Source organism: Oncorhynchus clarkii, chromosome 12 (assembly GCF_045791955.1).
Source record: "Oncorhynchus clarkii lewisi isolate Uvic-CL-2024 chromosome 12, UVic_Ocla_1.0, whole genome shotgun sequence".
Lineage (NCBI taxonomy): Eukaryota > Metazoa > Chordata > Actinopteri > Salmoniformes > Salmonidae > Oncorhynchus > Oncorhynchus clarkii.
This window is the reverse complement of record NC_092158.1, coordinates 66,548,240-66,564,977: the sequence shown is the minus strand read 5'-3', so window position 1 is coordinate 66,564,977 and position 16,738 is coordinate 66,548,240. Positions and strand designations below refer to the sequence as shown.

Below are 16,738 nucleotides of genomic sequence, written 5' to 3'. Positions count from 1 at the left end.
AAGTTATATTTTGGTTTCATCTGACCATATGACATTCTCCCAATCTTCTTCTGGATCATCCAAATGCTCTCTAGCAAACTTCAGACGGGCCTGGACATGTACTGGCTTAAGCAGGGGGACACGTCTGGCACTGCAGGATTTGAGTCCCTGGCGGCGTAGTGTGTTACTGATGGTAGGCTTTGTTACTTTGGTCCCAGCTCTCTGCAGGTCTTTCACTAGGTCCCCCCGTGTGGTTCTGGGATTGTTGCTCACCGTTCTTGTGATCATTTTGACCCCACGGGGTAAGATCTTGCGTGGAGCCCCAGATCGAGGGAGATTATCAGTGGTCTTGTATGTCTTCCATTTCCTAATAATTGCTCCCACAGTTGATTTCTTCAAACCTAGCTGCTTACCTATTGCAGATTCAGTCTTCCCAGACTAGTGCAGGTCTACAATTTTGTTTCTGGTGTCCTTTGATAGCTCTTTGGTCTTGGCCATCGTGGAGTGTGACTGTTTGAGGTTGTGAACAGGTGTCTTTTATACTGATAACAAGTTCAAACAGGTGCCATTAATACAGGTAACGAGTGGAGGACAGAGGAGCCTCTTAAAGAAGAAGTTACAGGTCTGTGAGAGCCAGAAATCCTGTTTGTTTGTAGGTGACCAAATACTTATTTTCCAGCATAATTTGCAAATAAATTCATAAAAAATCCTACAATGTGATTTTCTGGAATTATTTTCTCATTTTGTCTGTCATAGTTGAAGTGTGCCTATGATGGAAATTACAGGCCTCTCATCTTTTTAAGTGGGAGAACCTGCACAATTGGTGGCTGACTAAATACTTTTTTTGCCCCACTGTATATATACCTTTTAAGTGGCATCATGGGGATCCTCCTAATAATTCTCAGTGGATAAATGAAGTCAATTGTTGTATAACATTAGACAACGTGTGTATTAAATAGGCCAATGTGGCAGCACACAGTCCTTTCATAAGACTTGGAATTTCTTGATAGAATATAGTTATTGTAGATATATACTGTATATCCATTTGTATAATGGTATGAGGTTATATGAGGTCATTATTTAACATCTAGAATGGAGTATATGCATGTTTACATTGTATGGTATAATACTCAGAGCCCCACCTGTTTCAATCCCCACCTCTTTAGCAAGAAATACAGTTTTGTTTTTGTTGTTGCCTGTTTTGCATGTGATTTTGGTATTAATACGTGTCAGATATCAGTTTGCAAACAATGTTTAAAAAATATATTTTAGTTCAAACTTGTTATGGCTGTAATCCCACTATCGGGATAAGTGTCATCAACAACCGCTGAATAGCATAGGGCCACATACAATAAATATTACTACAAATATTTATATTCATGAAATCACAAGTGCAATATAGGAAAACACAGTTTAGCCTTTTGTTAATCCACCTGTCGTGTCAGATTTTGAAATTATTATCCAAGCGTTTTTGTATGTTTATCATTCGCACGATAAAACATTAAGTACACTTAGCATCAGGTAGCTTGGTCACGAAAATCAGAAAAGCAATCAAATTAATAATTTACCTTTGATGATCTTCGGATGTTTGCTACTCTGCCTGCTGCTCAGGCCCAGAAGCTAGGATATACATACTATAAGTAGATTTGGATAAAAACACTCTGAAGTTTCTAAAACTATTTGACTGATGTCTGTGAGTATAACAGGACTTATTTGGCAGGCGACACCCCGAGGTATCACAACAGATTTCCTCTCCTTCCTATGAAGTGGAGGTGTGGCAAGGATCGGACCAATATGCGACATGGTATGTGTCCATGGAATTTAATAAGAACACTCAACATGAACACAAATACAAAACAACAAAGTGAATTGGCAACGAAACAGTCCCGTGTGGCACAAACATTGACACAGGAAACAATCACCCACAAAATACCCAAAGAACATGGCTGACTAAATATGGTTCCCAATCAGAGACAACGATAAACACCTGCCTCTGATTGAGAACCAATCTAGGCAACCATAGACTTACATAAACACCTAGACTAGGAAACACCCCATAAACATACAAAACCCCTAGACCAGACGAAACACATAAATCCCCCATGTCACACCCTGACCTAGCCAAAATAATAAAGAAAACAAAGATAACTAAGGCCAGGGCGTAACACGAGGACAAACCAACCAGAAATGTGTTTTTTTGAGGTCACTCTCGGTTCAATGGGTCTTCTATGTGGATCTAAATTTCTAATGCACTTGCTTGCAGTTCCTATCGCTTCCACTAGATGTCAACAGTATTTAGAAATTGGTTGATGTTTTTCCTTTCTGTAATGAAGAAGTAGGGCAGTTCAGAACGAGGGTCGAGTGAAGTGTACTGTTTGTTAGAGGCGTGTGACCTGAAAGCTCGCTCCACTTAGTTTTTATCCGCTATTGAACGCAGTTTATCCCGTCTTTATTTATTTATTTTTTTACGTAAAAAAATACCTAAAGTTGTATTAGGAAAGTTGTTTGAAATGTTTGGACAAAGATGAACTTATTAGATATTTTGTATTCATTGCTCGAGGTGGAACCAGTGTTTTTCTGGATCAAACGCACCAAATAAATGGACATTTTGGATATATAACGATGGAATTAATCGAAAGAAAGGACAATTTGTGATGTTTATGGGACATATTGGAATGCCAACAGAAGAAGCACGTCAAAGGTAAGGCATAAATTATATCGTTATTTCTGAGTTGCGTGTCGCGCCTTGCGGGTTGAATTATGATTGTCTGTGTTTGTTTGATGGGGTGCTGTCCTCAGATAATAGCATGGTTTGCTTTTGTCGTAAAGCCTTTTTTAATCTGACAGGTTGGCTGGATTAACAACAAGTGTAGCTTTAATTTGATGTATTGCATGTGTGATTTCATGAAAGTTTAAAATTTATAGTAATTTAATTTGAATTTGGCGCTCTGCATTTCACCGGATGTTGTCAAATCGATCCCGTTGACGGGATTTGATCCCTAAGAAGTTTTTAAGCCCCTTGGGTGTATAAGAATATTTTGATGATAAATACACAATGCAGAGAATGAGAGGACAACAAAATAGAGTACTAATGGTCAATAGCAAATTGTAAATAGGAGTTGGGTTTCAGTTCAACATCTGTTCAGAATCTGTGGAATGCCACTTCTGAACTCAGAGCGACGTGTGCTACGTGTGCCACGTTGTCACTGGTCTGTACATTGAGTTGGGGGCAGGATTTGGCCATTGGCCAAGTTGTACTGCAAGGACTTCTGATTGGTCAAGCCCAGGCTAGGGTGGAGGGGTTATAAATGGCATCCTGTTCCTTTGTTCGGTGGGGAGAAGCTGAGGACAGAGGAGACTGAACATCTGAACATCTACCTCCCAGCATTACATCTTGATTTGTCCTCTCTGAATAAACACATTTTTCTCCCCCTGATTTGCTTTGGATATTATGTTATTGAAGAATAACGTACATTGCTAACAGGTGCTGACATAGAGTTACATTAGAATTACCCATCCAAGAAGGCTCAACGTCATTGGCCACAGATAAAATTATGTTAAATCATGTTATATCTACCGTAGCTTTGATTGGACTGATAAAGTCAACATCCAGCTTTCAAAATCTTAGCTCGCAAGCTAGACAAGCAGTCATCATCATGACTCACATTGACAATCTACTGTTAAATCCTTTTCAAGCCTTGTCATATGAAGAGATGCTGTAGAAAAAAAACGTATAAATGCTCACCAGAAATTAGACATGAACATTACACAACAAGTTGGAAGCTGCAAATTCAGCAATGAGGGTTTTGGAAGGAATCCGTGGCTAATTTCTAATAACTAGCCTGCTATTCAGTAGACTTGTGTGTGGGTTTAAGAGTCTCTTTCCAACATTAAAAGGATAAACTTTCAACACCAAGGGCCAGAAAATGTTGATTACATTGTCCATGCTGTCAATCCAGCATGACTTTTTATGTGTTCAAAACAACTGGAAACAACTGGGAAATCTCAGACTTCAGTGAGTTCAAACATTTGGGAATTCTGGAGAAAAAAAAACGCGCTCCGACAGGGAGAATACGTTTTGAACAGTCATCCAACTCGGAATTCCAAGTCGGGATCTCTAGTGTTCCGACCTGAAGCTTAATGATGTCATTATTTAACCAGTTATTTTTTCTTGACTTCCCAGTTGTCTTGGAAGCGCCATAAATCAAGATAATGCCAGACTTTGATGACAAAGTTTGATGAAAAAATGTGCCCAAAGGATGGACTGCAGCGCCTCCTTCCTGTTCAAGTGAGCATGCAAAACAAGCTTAGTTCAAAAATGTATTGCATGCTGCTGCATAAATTATGTAATATGCCAGGGCGATATGTATACTCTAGCTATGAAAGTAATACTAAGTATATGATGTGTAGTAAGCTGTTAGTAGCCCATATGCCTCACCCTGATAAGTTGGTCAGTTTCCCCCTAATAACTTAGCCTACTGTTCTGACTTGGCAGTGCATATGTAGCCTATAGCCTGTTTTAGAGAAACGTAATCATTGAATATTGTAAGAGCTTTCGATGTCTGCTTACACGCCCCCTTTTTTTATCCTATGGTTCTGACTTGGTGCACAGGGAGAATACTGTAAGAACGTCCCATGTTCTGAATTCTGTCACTGTACATTTCAAAGTGCTGAACAAATAGTTATATTGATTACGTCCCTCCTAGCTCGCTCATGAATGTCTTCATCAGAATTTTGGATTGCCTCTTATCCGCTCATAGTCCCCTTATGCCGTAGTTTGTACAACTCAGTTATCAGTAGACATCACATTTGTTTTAGCAAGTCAGCCATATTAGGTATGTTTTTTTAAAGGCAGAAACAAGGCTAAATTAACTGTTTCCCTGCCAGACAAGGCACCGCTAATAGCCAGGTGTAGCAGCACCTGGCTATGCACTCCATAGTGCTGAAAAGAAAGCTCTGCTGTTGGGAGAGCTTTGTGTAGGCCCTAACATTTTGTGGGGACCGTTAATCACCGTTATAGTGCAATTATTGTACTGTTCAGTGTTATGTTATATCGGCTTTGCTGGCATGCATAAACATTTTTGGGGGAGTTTGCCCAACCAAGATTTAGATGCTAAAAGCCAACCATCATGATAACCAGTTTTACATGGCGGAGTGTTCCATTTTGCACATTTATGATTGGATGAACATGGAAGGATGCTCCTCTAAAAATCATAAATAAGCACAACATCAAACTTTTTCAGTATTTGGTGAGTGGGCTGACGATTGTGTCCGAGCACAAAATGTAGGCTAATTTCTCAATCTGTATTCCATGTCATTTTAAAAAAATACTTGGCGGGGTTGTTTTCAGGGGCAGTGCTTGCAAGACAACGTGTTCATCAACATTCAACATTCATTTGAAAAAAAACATTATCAACAGGTTGGTTAAGTCTGCAACTTTTAACGCTTTTGGGGTTACTACATGATTCCATTTGTGTTATTTCATAATGTAGATGTCTTCACTATTATTCTACAAAATAGAAAATAGTTAAAATAAAGAAAACCCTAAGGTGTGTCCAAACTTTTGACTTGTACTGTATATATATATACTCCGGACTCAGACTTTGCTCCTCCTAATATTTCTATGTGTCTTATGTGCACGTCGTAAATTCCTGAGAATCTCCTGATGGACACACAGTAGAGAGAGAGTAGACTTTTATGGAGAACAAAGGAAATCCTTTGTTCTCCTTTTACTTTTAGTGTCATGACTTCCGCCGAAGTCGGATCCTCTCCTTGTTCGGGCGGCGTTCGGCAATCAAGGTCACCTACTTTCTAGCCATCACCGCTCCATTTTGTCATATATCCATTTCTCTTGTGTTGCTTCCATATACACCTGGTTTTCATTTCCCCAATCAATCTACTTGTATTTATCCCTCTGGTTCCCATCATGTTTTGTGTGTAATTGTGTGATGTTATGTGGTGTTATTTTACGCGCTTTACTTTTATGTTCCGTTTTTTGAGCGCGTTTGATTCATGTAGTGCTCTCGTTTAAGGAACAATAATAAAAGTGCGCCTGTTCATTATACTCTGCTCTCCTGCACCTGACTTCGCCTCCAATACACCATTGCCATTTAGATTTGTGTGTATTGTTGTGTATTGTTAGATATTACTTCAATGGTAGAGCTAGTACCACAATCATTCCACTACACCCATCAAAACATCTGCTAAATATGTTTGTGATAAATTATAATTTATTTGATTAAAAAAGATTATCGTTGTAAAAAATTATGAAGTTAAGTTTGAAAAAATGTGTAAAATAATTTATTTCATTGTAAAATATTTCATTATTACAAAAACAAACATTTCCTATAAGGTGGCAATAATAAATACAGTATGCAATGGCCTTCATAAATACAAAAATGAATGTACGAAAACATTATTACATGAGGCTATGTGTCACGCCCTGATCTAAGTATTTTGTGTTTTTCTTCATGTATTGGGTCAGGCCAGGGTGTGGCATCGGGTTTTTTGTATTGTGGTGTGTTTTGTCCTTTTGTTCTGGTGTGTATGTATTGGGATTGTAGCTAGTGGGGTTATCTAGCAAAGTCTATGGCTGTCTGTAGTGGTTCTCAATCAGAGGCAGGTGTTTATCGTTGTCTCTGATTGGGAACCATATTTAGGCAGCCATATTCTTTGAGTTTGTCATGGGTGATTGTCCTGAGTGTCTTGATGTCCTTGTTTGATGTTAGTTGACACAAGTATAGGCTGTTTTCGGTTTTCGTTTCGTTTATTGTTTTGTAGTGTTCGTGTTTAGTCGTGTTTACGTTTGTTTAAATAAACATGGATCGCAATCGACACGCTGCAGTTTGGTCCGACTCTCCTTCACTATATGAAAGCCGTTACACTATCTATAGCCTAAATCAAATACACGAGTATTCAGTATGAACAAGGATTTACTCCACAGAGTTGTGAATACATTACTACACTATAAATAAATACGTTTAAAACAAATAAATAGGTATATAAATAAATAATATCTACACAACACAAACATAACGCTCATTGGCTACTTAATGTTGTGTCTAGTCTTTGTAGGTGTGCCAGCACCACTGTCCTTATGTCTTCCCAGCCGCTTGCGCTGTAATCCTGCATAAATGAAATACACTTGTGTCATGACGTTGGTATAGCAAGCCCATCCCCCTCTCCCTGCCTCCCCCTTTCCTCCTTCAACTAGGTTGCTGTGGTCAGAGAGACGTCGTAAATTCCTGAGAATCTCCTGATGGACACACAGTAGAGAGAGAGTAGACTTTTATGGAGAACAAAGGAAATCCTTCCACCTCACAGAACTTGAGGTACGAACAAATGTCATGTTCCGGAGAAAGTGTAAAAGACCGGTGAAGAATCCAGCTACGCACTGGTCCGTTTGTCACAACTTGGGAAGCTCATGGGAGATGGTGTGGCACATTACCATAACGCTGTTTATATAATAGCCTCAGATATGAGGTTTACATCTAATTGTTGTATAAGATGAATGAGTGAGTATGATACTGTTTGTATAAATTGTGTAATATGATTGTGGACTGTTTAATGAAGAAAAATACAATTCCCTTTTGATTTGAACTAAATCAGAGGACTGCCACTGAGTCCAGTTAGGGTCAGGCCTCCTGGGACAGCCCCTTTTCTGCCATTACGAATAAAACCCAACTTTGAGAATTTATCAGCAGACCGAGCTTACCTCAATTATGAGATGGCTAAAGGTTGCAGAGCATTGCTGAATCTTTTAACCATATCACGTGGTTAAACTCTTAGACTGTCGATACCGACAGAATGAGAACAAGTCTTTGATATTAATTACTAGTCTGCAGCTAGGAATTCGGTATCATTGAACGCGAAGAATGACCACCGCCGAAAAATCCATTCTATAATGAATGTCACTCTGAACTATTCCCTCTAACCACAACCGAGAGAGAGAGAGAGGGAGAGAGATGGACAATTCTAAAAAATAAACAAACTTTTCACCAGCGATCAAGACGACACACTGAGCATAAATTAATGTATATTGATTGCAATTGTTCCCGAATGAGTGAGCGTTCATGTGTAAAGGATTAGCATTTTAATTGTTATAATTATCACTCTGTAGTGACTTCTTAGTCGACCCCCACTTCCCCTTTGTCTAACAAGCCGCCATGCCGGTTTAGCCCACTAGGGCACATTTCATGTAACCACATTTACCTTGTTTGTTTGTTTATGCATTTCTGTGAATTACTTAGTTAGTAATAAATAAATGATTTAAGACAATTGATGTATGGATGACTCATAGTGAAGACTGGGTTCGTGCAGATAACCAACAATTTATGACGTTTGGAATGAGACTAACGTGAGGTACAGTAAATATTTTCATTAATTCGAAGACTAATTGATCAGATAAAATATCTGAAAAGTTAAAAAGATTATTTTGTAATCTGAATATTTTTCCTTGGTGCCCCAACTTCCTAGTTAATTAGTTACGTAATTAATCAGTTGATCGCACAGTTTTTTCAGTCTTTGTGTGTCTGCACCAGACAGAACTGTTTCGGTTGTTTCTTTGTTTTTGTTATTCAGTGTTCAGTTTTGATTTTTATTAAATAAGATGAACACGAACCACGTCGCGCTTTGGTCCTCTCCTTCTTCCCAAGACAGCCGTTACAGATAAAAACTATAAGTCTTCAGTTAATGATAGTAAAGACATGATACTTGTTAAGATTTGAGAATAGACACATGTTGTATCATCACATAAATACATCCAGATTTGGTGAATGTACTCTCTTTGTAAGACAAATGGATCAACCTACCTCGCGTTTCAAGTAATGCTTCAGGAACTTAAAGTGAAGGCTCATCTTTTTGTTCACTCTGTTGACAGATTTTGATAGTCTAGTTTTCATAGCCTTTAACTGATAGAACAAAATACAAATAATTCATTTAATATTATGATTTGATTAACATGTAACTACTTATATTATCATCTAATACAATAGGATAATGTTTTCCGTTTTGCATTAATGTTAAGAGGCGAAAATCACAAATGACATACGCATTGGTCCAGCTCCGAGGTCTGGCGATAGAGGTCCTTCATAAACTTGTCAACTCCTTTCTGGTCCCAGGCGGTGGACTCATATTTACCACTGCTGAACAATTTCTTTATAGCTGTTATGGTGAGTGAATGAGGACCCAAAAGCGAACTAACTTAAACAGAGCTTCTTTAATAACCAAACATAGGTAGGCTCAGATAGACCGGCAGATTCCGACAGGACAGGACAAGGTTACAGCAAACATGACGATAGTCTGGCTCAGGCATGAAACACAACAAACAAGAATCCGACAAGGACAGGAACAGAAACAGAGAGAGATATAGGGACCTAATCAGAGGGAAAAAGGGAACAGGTGGAAAACGGGGTGAATGGGTAGTTAGAGGAGACAAGGAACAGCTGGGGGAAAGCGGGGGAGAAAAGGTAACCTAACAACGACCAGCAGAGGGAGACAGGGTGAAGGGAAAGGACAGAGACAAGACACAACATGACAGTACATGACAGTACCCCCCCACTCACCGAGCGCCTCCTGGCGCACTCGAGGAGGAAACCTGGCGGCAACGGAGGAAATCCTCGATCAGCGCACGGTCCAGCACGTCCCGAGAGGGAACCCAACTCCTCTCCTCAGGACCGTACCCCTCCCAATCTACGAGGTACTGGTGACCACGGCCCCGAGGACGCATGTCCAAAATTCTACGGACCCTGTAGATGGGTGCGCCCTCGACAAGGATGGGGGGGGGGGGGGAAGACGAGCGGGGGCGCGAAGGACGGGCTTGATGCAGGAGACATGGAAGACCGGGTGGACGCGACGAAGGTATCGCGGAAGAAGAAGTCGAACTGCGACAGGATTAATGACCCGAGAAATACGGAACGGACCAATGAACCGCGGGGTCAACTTGCGAGAAGCCGTCTTAAGGGGAAGGTTCTGAGTGGAGAGCCAAACTCTCTGACCGCGACAATATCTAGGACTCTTAGTTCTACGCTTATTAGCAGCCCTCACAGTCTGCGTCCTATAACGGCAAAGTGCAGACCTGACCCTCTTCCAGGTGCGCTCGCAACGTTGGACAAAAGCCTGAGCGGAGGGGACGCTGGACTCGGCGAACTGAGATGAGAACAGCGGAGGCTGGTACCCGAGGCTACTCTGAAAAGGAGATAGCCCGGTCGCAGACGAAGGAAGCGAGTTGTGGGCGTATTCTGCCCAGGGGAGCTGTTCTGACCAAGACGCAGGGTTACGAAAAGAAAGACTGCGTAAGATGCGACCAATAGTCTGATTGGCCCGTTCTGCTTGACCGTTAGACTGGGGGTGAAAGCCGGAAGAGAGACTGACGGAAGCCCCAATCAAACGGCAAAACTCCCTCCAAAATTGAGACGTGAATTGCGGACCTCTGTCCGAAACGACGTCTGACGGAAGGCCATGAATTCTGAAAACATTCTCGATGATGATTTGTGCCGTCTCTTTAGCAGAAGGAAGCTTAGCAAGGGGAATGAAATGAGCCGCCTTAGAGAACCTATCGACAACCGTAAGAATAACAGTCTTCCCCGCTGACGAAGGCAGTCCGGTGACAAAATCTAAGGCGATGTGAGACCACGGTCGAGAGGGAATAGGAAGCGGCCTGAGACGGCCGGCAGGAGGAGAGTTACCGGACTTAGTCTGCGCGCAGACCGAACAAGCAGCCACGAAACGACGCGTGTCATGCTCCCGGGTGGGCCACCAAAAACGCTGGCGAATGGAAGCAAGCGTACCCCGAACGCCAGGGTGGCCGGCTAACTTGGCAGAGTGAGCCCACTGAAGAACGGCCAGACGAGTAGGAACGGGAACGAAAAGAAGGTTCCTAGGACAAGCGCGCGGCGACGGAGTGTGAGTGAGCGCTTGTTTTACCTGCCTCTCAATTCCCCAGACAGTCAACCCGACAACACGCCCCTCAGGGAGAATCCCCTCGGGGTCAGTGGAGGCTACTGAAGAACTGAAGAGACGAGACAAAGCATCAGGCTTGGTGTTCTTAGAGCCCGGACGATAAGAAATCACGAACTCGAAACGAGCGAAAAACAGCGCCCAACGCGCCTGACGCGCATTAAGTCGTTTGGCAGAACGGATGTACTCAAGGTTCCTATGGTCAGTCCAAACGACAAAAGGAACGGTCGCCCCCTCCAACCACTGTCGCCATTCGCCTAGGGCTAACCGGATGGCGAGCAGTTCGCGGTTACCCACATCATAGTTACGTTCCGACGGCGACAGGCGATGAGAAAAATACGCGCATGGGTGGACCTTGTCGTCAGAGAGGGAGCGCTGAGAAAGGATGGCTCCCACGCCCACCTCTGACGCGTCAACCTCGACAACGAACTGTCTAGAGACGTCAGGTGTAACAAGGATAGGAGCGGATGTAAAACGATTCTTGAGGAGATCAAAAGCTCCCTGGGCGGAAACGGACCACTTAAAGCACGTCTTGACAGAAGTAAGGGCTGTGAGAGGAGCTGCCACCTGACCGAAATTACGGATGAAACGACGATAGAAGTTCGCGAAGCCGAGAAAGCGCTGCAGCTCGACGCGTGACTTAGGGACGGGCCAATCAATGACAGCTTGGACCTTAGCGGGATCCATCTTAATGCCTTCAGCGGAAATAACAGAACCGAGAAATGTGACGGAGGAGGCATGAAAAGTGCACTTCTCAGCCTTCACAAAAAGACAATTCTCTAAAAGGCGCTGGAGGACACGTCGAACGTGCTGAACATGAATCTGGAGTGACGGTGAAAAAATCAGGATATCGTCAAGGTAAACGAAAACAAAGATGTTCAGCATGTCTCTCAGGACATCATTGACTAATGCCTGAAAGACAGCTGGAGCGTTAGCGAGGCCGAAAGGAAGAACCCGGTATTCAAAGTGCCCTAACGGAGTGTTAAACGCCGTCTTCCACTCGTCCCCCTCCCTGATGCGCACGAGATGGTAAGCGTTACGAAGGTCCAACTTAGTGAAAAACCTGGCTCCCTGCAGGATCTCGAAGGCTGAAGACATAAGAGGAAGCGGATAACGATTCTTCACTGTTATGTCATTCAGCCCTCGATAATCTATGCAGGGGCGCAGAGACCCGTCCTTCTTCTTGACAAAAAAAAACCCTGCTCCGGCGGGAGAGGAGGAGGGGACTATGGTACCGGCGTCAAGAGCTACAGACAAATAATCTTCGAGAGCCTTACGTTCGGGAGCCGACAGAGAGTATAGTCTACCCCGGGGGGGGGTGGTTCCCGGAAGGAGATCAATACTACAATCATACGACCGGTGTGGAGGAAGAGAGGTGGCCCTGGACCGACTGAACACCGTGCGCAGATCGTGATATTCCTCCGGCACCCCTGTCAAATCACCAGGCTCCTCCTGTGAAGAAGAGACAGAGGAAACAGGAGGGATAGCAGACATTAAACATTTCACATGACAAGAGACGTTCCAGGAGAGGATAGAATTACTAGACCAATTAATGGAAGGATTATGACAAACTAGCCAGGGATGGCCCAAAACAACAGGTGTAAAAGGTGAACGAAAAATTAAAAAAGAAATGGTTTCACTATGATTACCAGAAACAGTGAGGGTTAAAGGTAGCGTCTCACGCTGAATCCTGGGGAGAGGACTACCATCCAGGGCGAACAAGGCCGTGGGCTCCTTTAACTGTCTGAGAGGAATGTCATGTTCCCGAGCCCAGGTCTCGTCCATAAAACAGCCCTCCGCCCCAGAGTCTATTAAGGCACTGCAGGAAGCTGACGAACCGGTCCAGCGTAGATGGACCGACAAGGTAGTGCAGGATCTTGAAGGAGAGACAGGAGTAGTAGCGCTCACCAGTAGCCCTCCGCTTACTGACGAGCTCTGGCCTTTTACTGGACATGAAGTGACAAAATGACCAGCGGAACCGCAATAGAGACAGAGGCGGTTGGTGATTCTCCGTTCCCTCTCCTTAGTCGAGATGTGGATACCTCCCAGCTGCATGGGCTCAGCACCCGAGCCGGCAGAGGAAGATGGTAGTGATGCGGAGAGGGAGGCGACGGAGAGCGCGAGCTCCTTTCCACGAGCTCGGTGACGAAGATCAACCCGTCGCTCAATGCGAATAGCGAGTTCAATCAAGGAATCCACGCTGGAAGGAACCTCCCGGGAGAGAATCTCATCCTTTACCTCTGCGCGGAAACCCTCCAGAAGACGAGCGAGCAAGGCCGGCTCGTTCCAGCCACTGGAGACAGCAAGAGTGCGAAACTCAATAGAGTAGTCTGTTATGGATCGATTGCCTTGACATAGGGAAGACAGGGCCCTGGAAGCCTCCTCCCCAAAAACAGATCGATCAAAAACCCGTATCATCTCCTCCTTAAAGTCCTGATACTGGTTAGTACACTCAGCCCTTGCCTCCCAGATTGCCGTGCCCCACTCACGAGCCCGTCCAATAAGGAGAGATATGACGTAGGCGACACGAGCAGTGCTCCTGGAGTAAGTGTTGGGCTGGAGAGAAAACACAATATCACACTGGGTGAGGAACGAGCGGCATTCAGTGGGCTCCCCAGAGTAACACGGCGGGTTATTGATTCTGGGCTCCGGAGATTCGAAAGCCCTGGAAGTGGCCGGTGGATCGAGGCGGAGATGGTGAACCTGTTCTGTGAGGTTGGAGACTTGGGTGGCCAGGGTCTCAACGGCATGTCGAGCAGCAGACACTTCCTGCTCGTGTCTGCCTAGCATCGCTCCCTGGATCCCGACGGCTGAGTGGAGAGGATCCGAAGTCGCTGGGTCCATTCTTGGTCGGATTCTTCTGTTATGGTGAGTGAATGAGGACCCAAAAGCGAACTAACTTAAACAGAGCTTCTTTAATAACCAAACATAGGTAGGCTCAGATAGACCGGCAGATTCCGACAGGACAGGACAAGGTTACAGCAAACATGACGATAGTCTGGCTCAGGCATGAAACACAACAAACAAGAATCCGACAAGGACAGGAACAGAAACAGAGAGAGATATAGGGACCTAATCAGAGGGAAAAAGGGAACAGGTGGAAAACGGGGTGAATGGGTAGTTAGAGGAGACAAGGAACAGCTGGGGGAAAGCGGGGGAGAAAAGGTAACCTAACAACGACCAGCAGAGGGAGACAGGGTGAAGGGAAAGGACAGAGACAAGACACAACATGACAGTACATGACAATAGCGTTCAGAGTATGCGAAATGAAGGCAATCTGTTCGTCAGCCTAGAAGAAGAGTGATTTGTATTAGTATATGCCTTATGAATTGATGGCAAATATTAGAAAATTATAGCAAATTGTATATTCGTTATAACCTAATTATATACGGTGTATTCGGTAATTGTTCAGAACCCTTCACTATCTGTGTTACGTTACAGACTTATTTTAAAATGTAATAAATATGATTTCATTCATCAATCTACACACAATAACCCATAATGACCAAGCCAAAACATGTTGTTCGAAATGTTTGCTGATTTATTAAAAACAAAATACTATTTTTGCCATTTTAGAAATTGTCTGTAACGTAACAAATTGTGGAAAAGGTGAAGGGGTCTGAATGCTTCCCGAATTCAGTGTTTAATCCATTCTTAGAAAAAAAAGTTATGGATAGAACAAAACACTTTTTATGCATATTTCTTACCTTGAAATGATTGACTTGTCTGTATTGATTGTCAGGGAAAGTGATCTGAGGTTCTCGAGAGACTTCATGACCCTGTATTGCCAAAAATTATTGCATTATTATTACTGTACAAAAAGGAGTCAGGTAATTTAAATGAAACATAGCAGCTCATGAAATGTTGAAAAATTGACATGAGCTCAATGACCAGGAACAAGTGAATAAACATGACCCTATAACCTACCATTTTCTTAAGCATCGTTATGGTGTTGTTGCTAAACACTTGGAACATGCTCGGAGACCGGGGCAGTGTCCTCATCCACGTGCATCCGATGGTTTTATTCCAGGTGCAAATCGTCATGACCAAGCACATCCAAAAGCTGATTGAACCCATTTTAGCGTAGGTCTACTGTAGTTCTCGGTCTGTTCGCAATCAACGTTGATGCACTTCCGAAAGATAGACTTCTTCGTTTTATTCCGACAAAAGTAAGTTTTCCGCAACGGATAAAGAGATAAAGTGTTCTTCCTGAACAATCAATTTCTCGAATACTCAAGTTCTGCCATGCTCCAACCTGTGTCGATCCTTTATACAACGAGTCTGCAAGGTATTCCAAAAGTGAAAGGTGGAAGTTCCCTTACACTTTCATACCTGAGTGTTGTTGTACGTCTGGCGAAAATGCACGGAAAGGACAGGTGCATCTCTCGAAGAATTGTTACATCTTAAGACATTTTTTTATTTTTTTTATGATGAAATATTTGCCTTTCAACCAGGATATTTTTTGATTAAAAAAAAATATCATGTGAATCCATCGGACTACGGCCTAAATAAATATCACCATGTAGAACAAATTTAGTTTGGCCTTTCACATCGAAATCCAAAGTATTTAATGTTTGAAAACGCAACACCTTTTCATTTGCACGCAGAAACTTTGGTGTCAACTACGTTGTAACCACCTGCTTAAAGGGTGATTGTGGTTTGTGGACCCCAACTGTCTATGTAAAGATACAGATCAACCTTGTATGGGTTGTATGAATTACACACTCAACATTACTTTATAACGTTTTAGAAACAGGTTTGGGTGGTCTGAAATATTTTGGTAGACCCCCTTTTATATGCTCCCGGTTTTCAGAAAAAGACACTGGTAGCCTATGCAGTGCACAGGCAGTAGAGACCTTGGGAATACTGCTTCAATTGGAGCCTATATTGCGGGGGGCTTTTGAATCTGGGCCAATAGAACTGGGCCAATAGGAATGTGTGCGTAAAATAGATCTTTCACGTAGATCATCTGTCAAAGTATTCAATATTCTTGTCTTTAATGGATTTGTAAATACATATTTTATTTATTCCTCCAGTTATGTAAGTTGATGGGACCTCTGCATCTATTACCTTTCCTCCCCAGCAACTGAAGAGTATAGGCTTTGTATTAAGAGCGATTGGTATTCTCCATTGAACTAACATTAAAATTATAATAATGATTATGTTGCATAATATCCAGTATATACTTTATATTATTAATAACTATACGAATAAACCTTTTTTTACAGTTATATGATGCCACAGTCATATGACTTCTTGTCTAAAAGTGTATTCCTAAGGAGATTATTGTTTTTCATTGGAAACAGGAGACAAAGGGCTGTGAGACAGAGGTTTAGTCCTAGACACATGAAAAGTGGAATGTATACGGAGACGGACAGCAGAGGGGCTAAGGATTTTAGAGATGTGGAAAGGGCCGATGAAACGGGGGTAAAGCTTACGGGACTCCACCTGGAGGGGGGGCTGGTCCCGAGTGGAAACCTATACCTTCTGCACGAGCCGATAGTGGGGATCAGCAGTCCATAGGCGATCCGTAGTTCGCCGATACCTAGATGTGGTCTTCCAGGTACTCCGGGCTCTCTTCCAGGTACGGCAACAGCGGCAGACGAACATCGGGGCAGAGGGTATGCTAACTTCTTCCTCTTGCTCAGGAAAGAGCCGGGGCTGATATCCCAAGTAACACTTGAAGGGCGATTAGGGAAGGGTGTTACGGGCGTGTTCCACCCACACAAGTTGCTGACTCCAGGTGGTGGGGTTGGCGGAGACTAGGCAATGAAGAGCCGCTCGCTCTGACTGACAATTAGAT

The 16,738-nt window shown here is 43.1% G+C and overlaps 1 protein-coding gene across 1 annotated transcript; it reads right to left on the bottom strand.

Moving 5' to 3' along the window:
- Nucleotides 1–6,911: 6,911 nt before the first annotated feature.
- Nucleotides 6,912–15,012, bottom strand: LOC139422162 (interferon a3-like). Its single transcript, XM_071173317.1, has 6 exons — nt 14,863–15,012; nt 14,643–14,714; nt 14,170–14,224; nt 9,029–9,141; nt 8,790–8,888; nt 6,912–7,104 (listed from the first exon to the last, which is right to left on the bottom strand). Exons 1-6 carry the CDS (start codon nt 15,010–15,012, stop codon nt 7,018–7,020), a joined length of 576 nt encoding a protein of 191 aa, XP_071029418.1. The 3' UTR covers nt 6,912–7,017.
- Between the last annotated feature and the right edge of the window lie 1,726 nt (nt 15,013–16,738).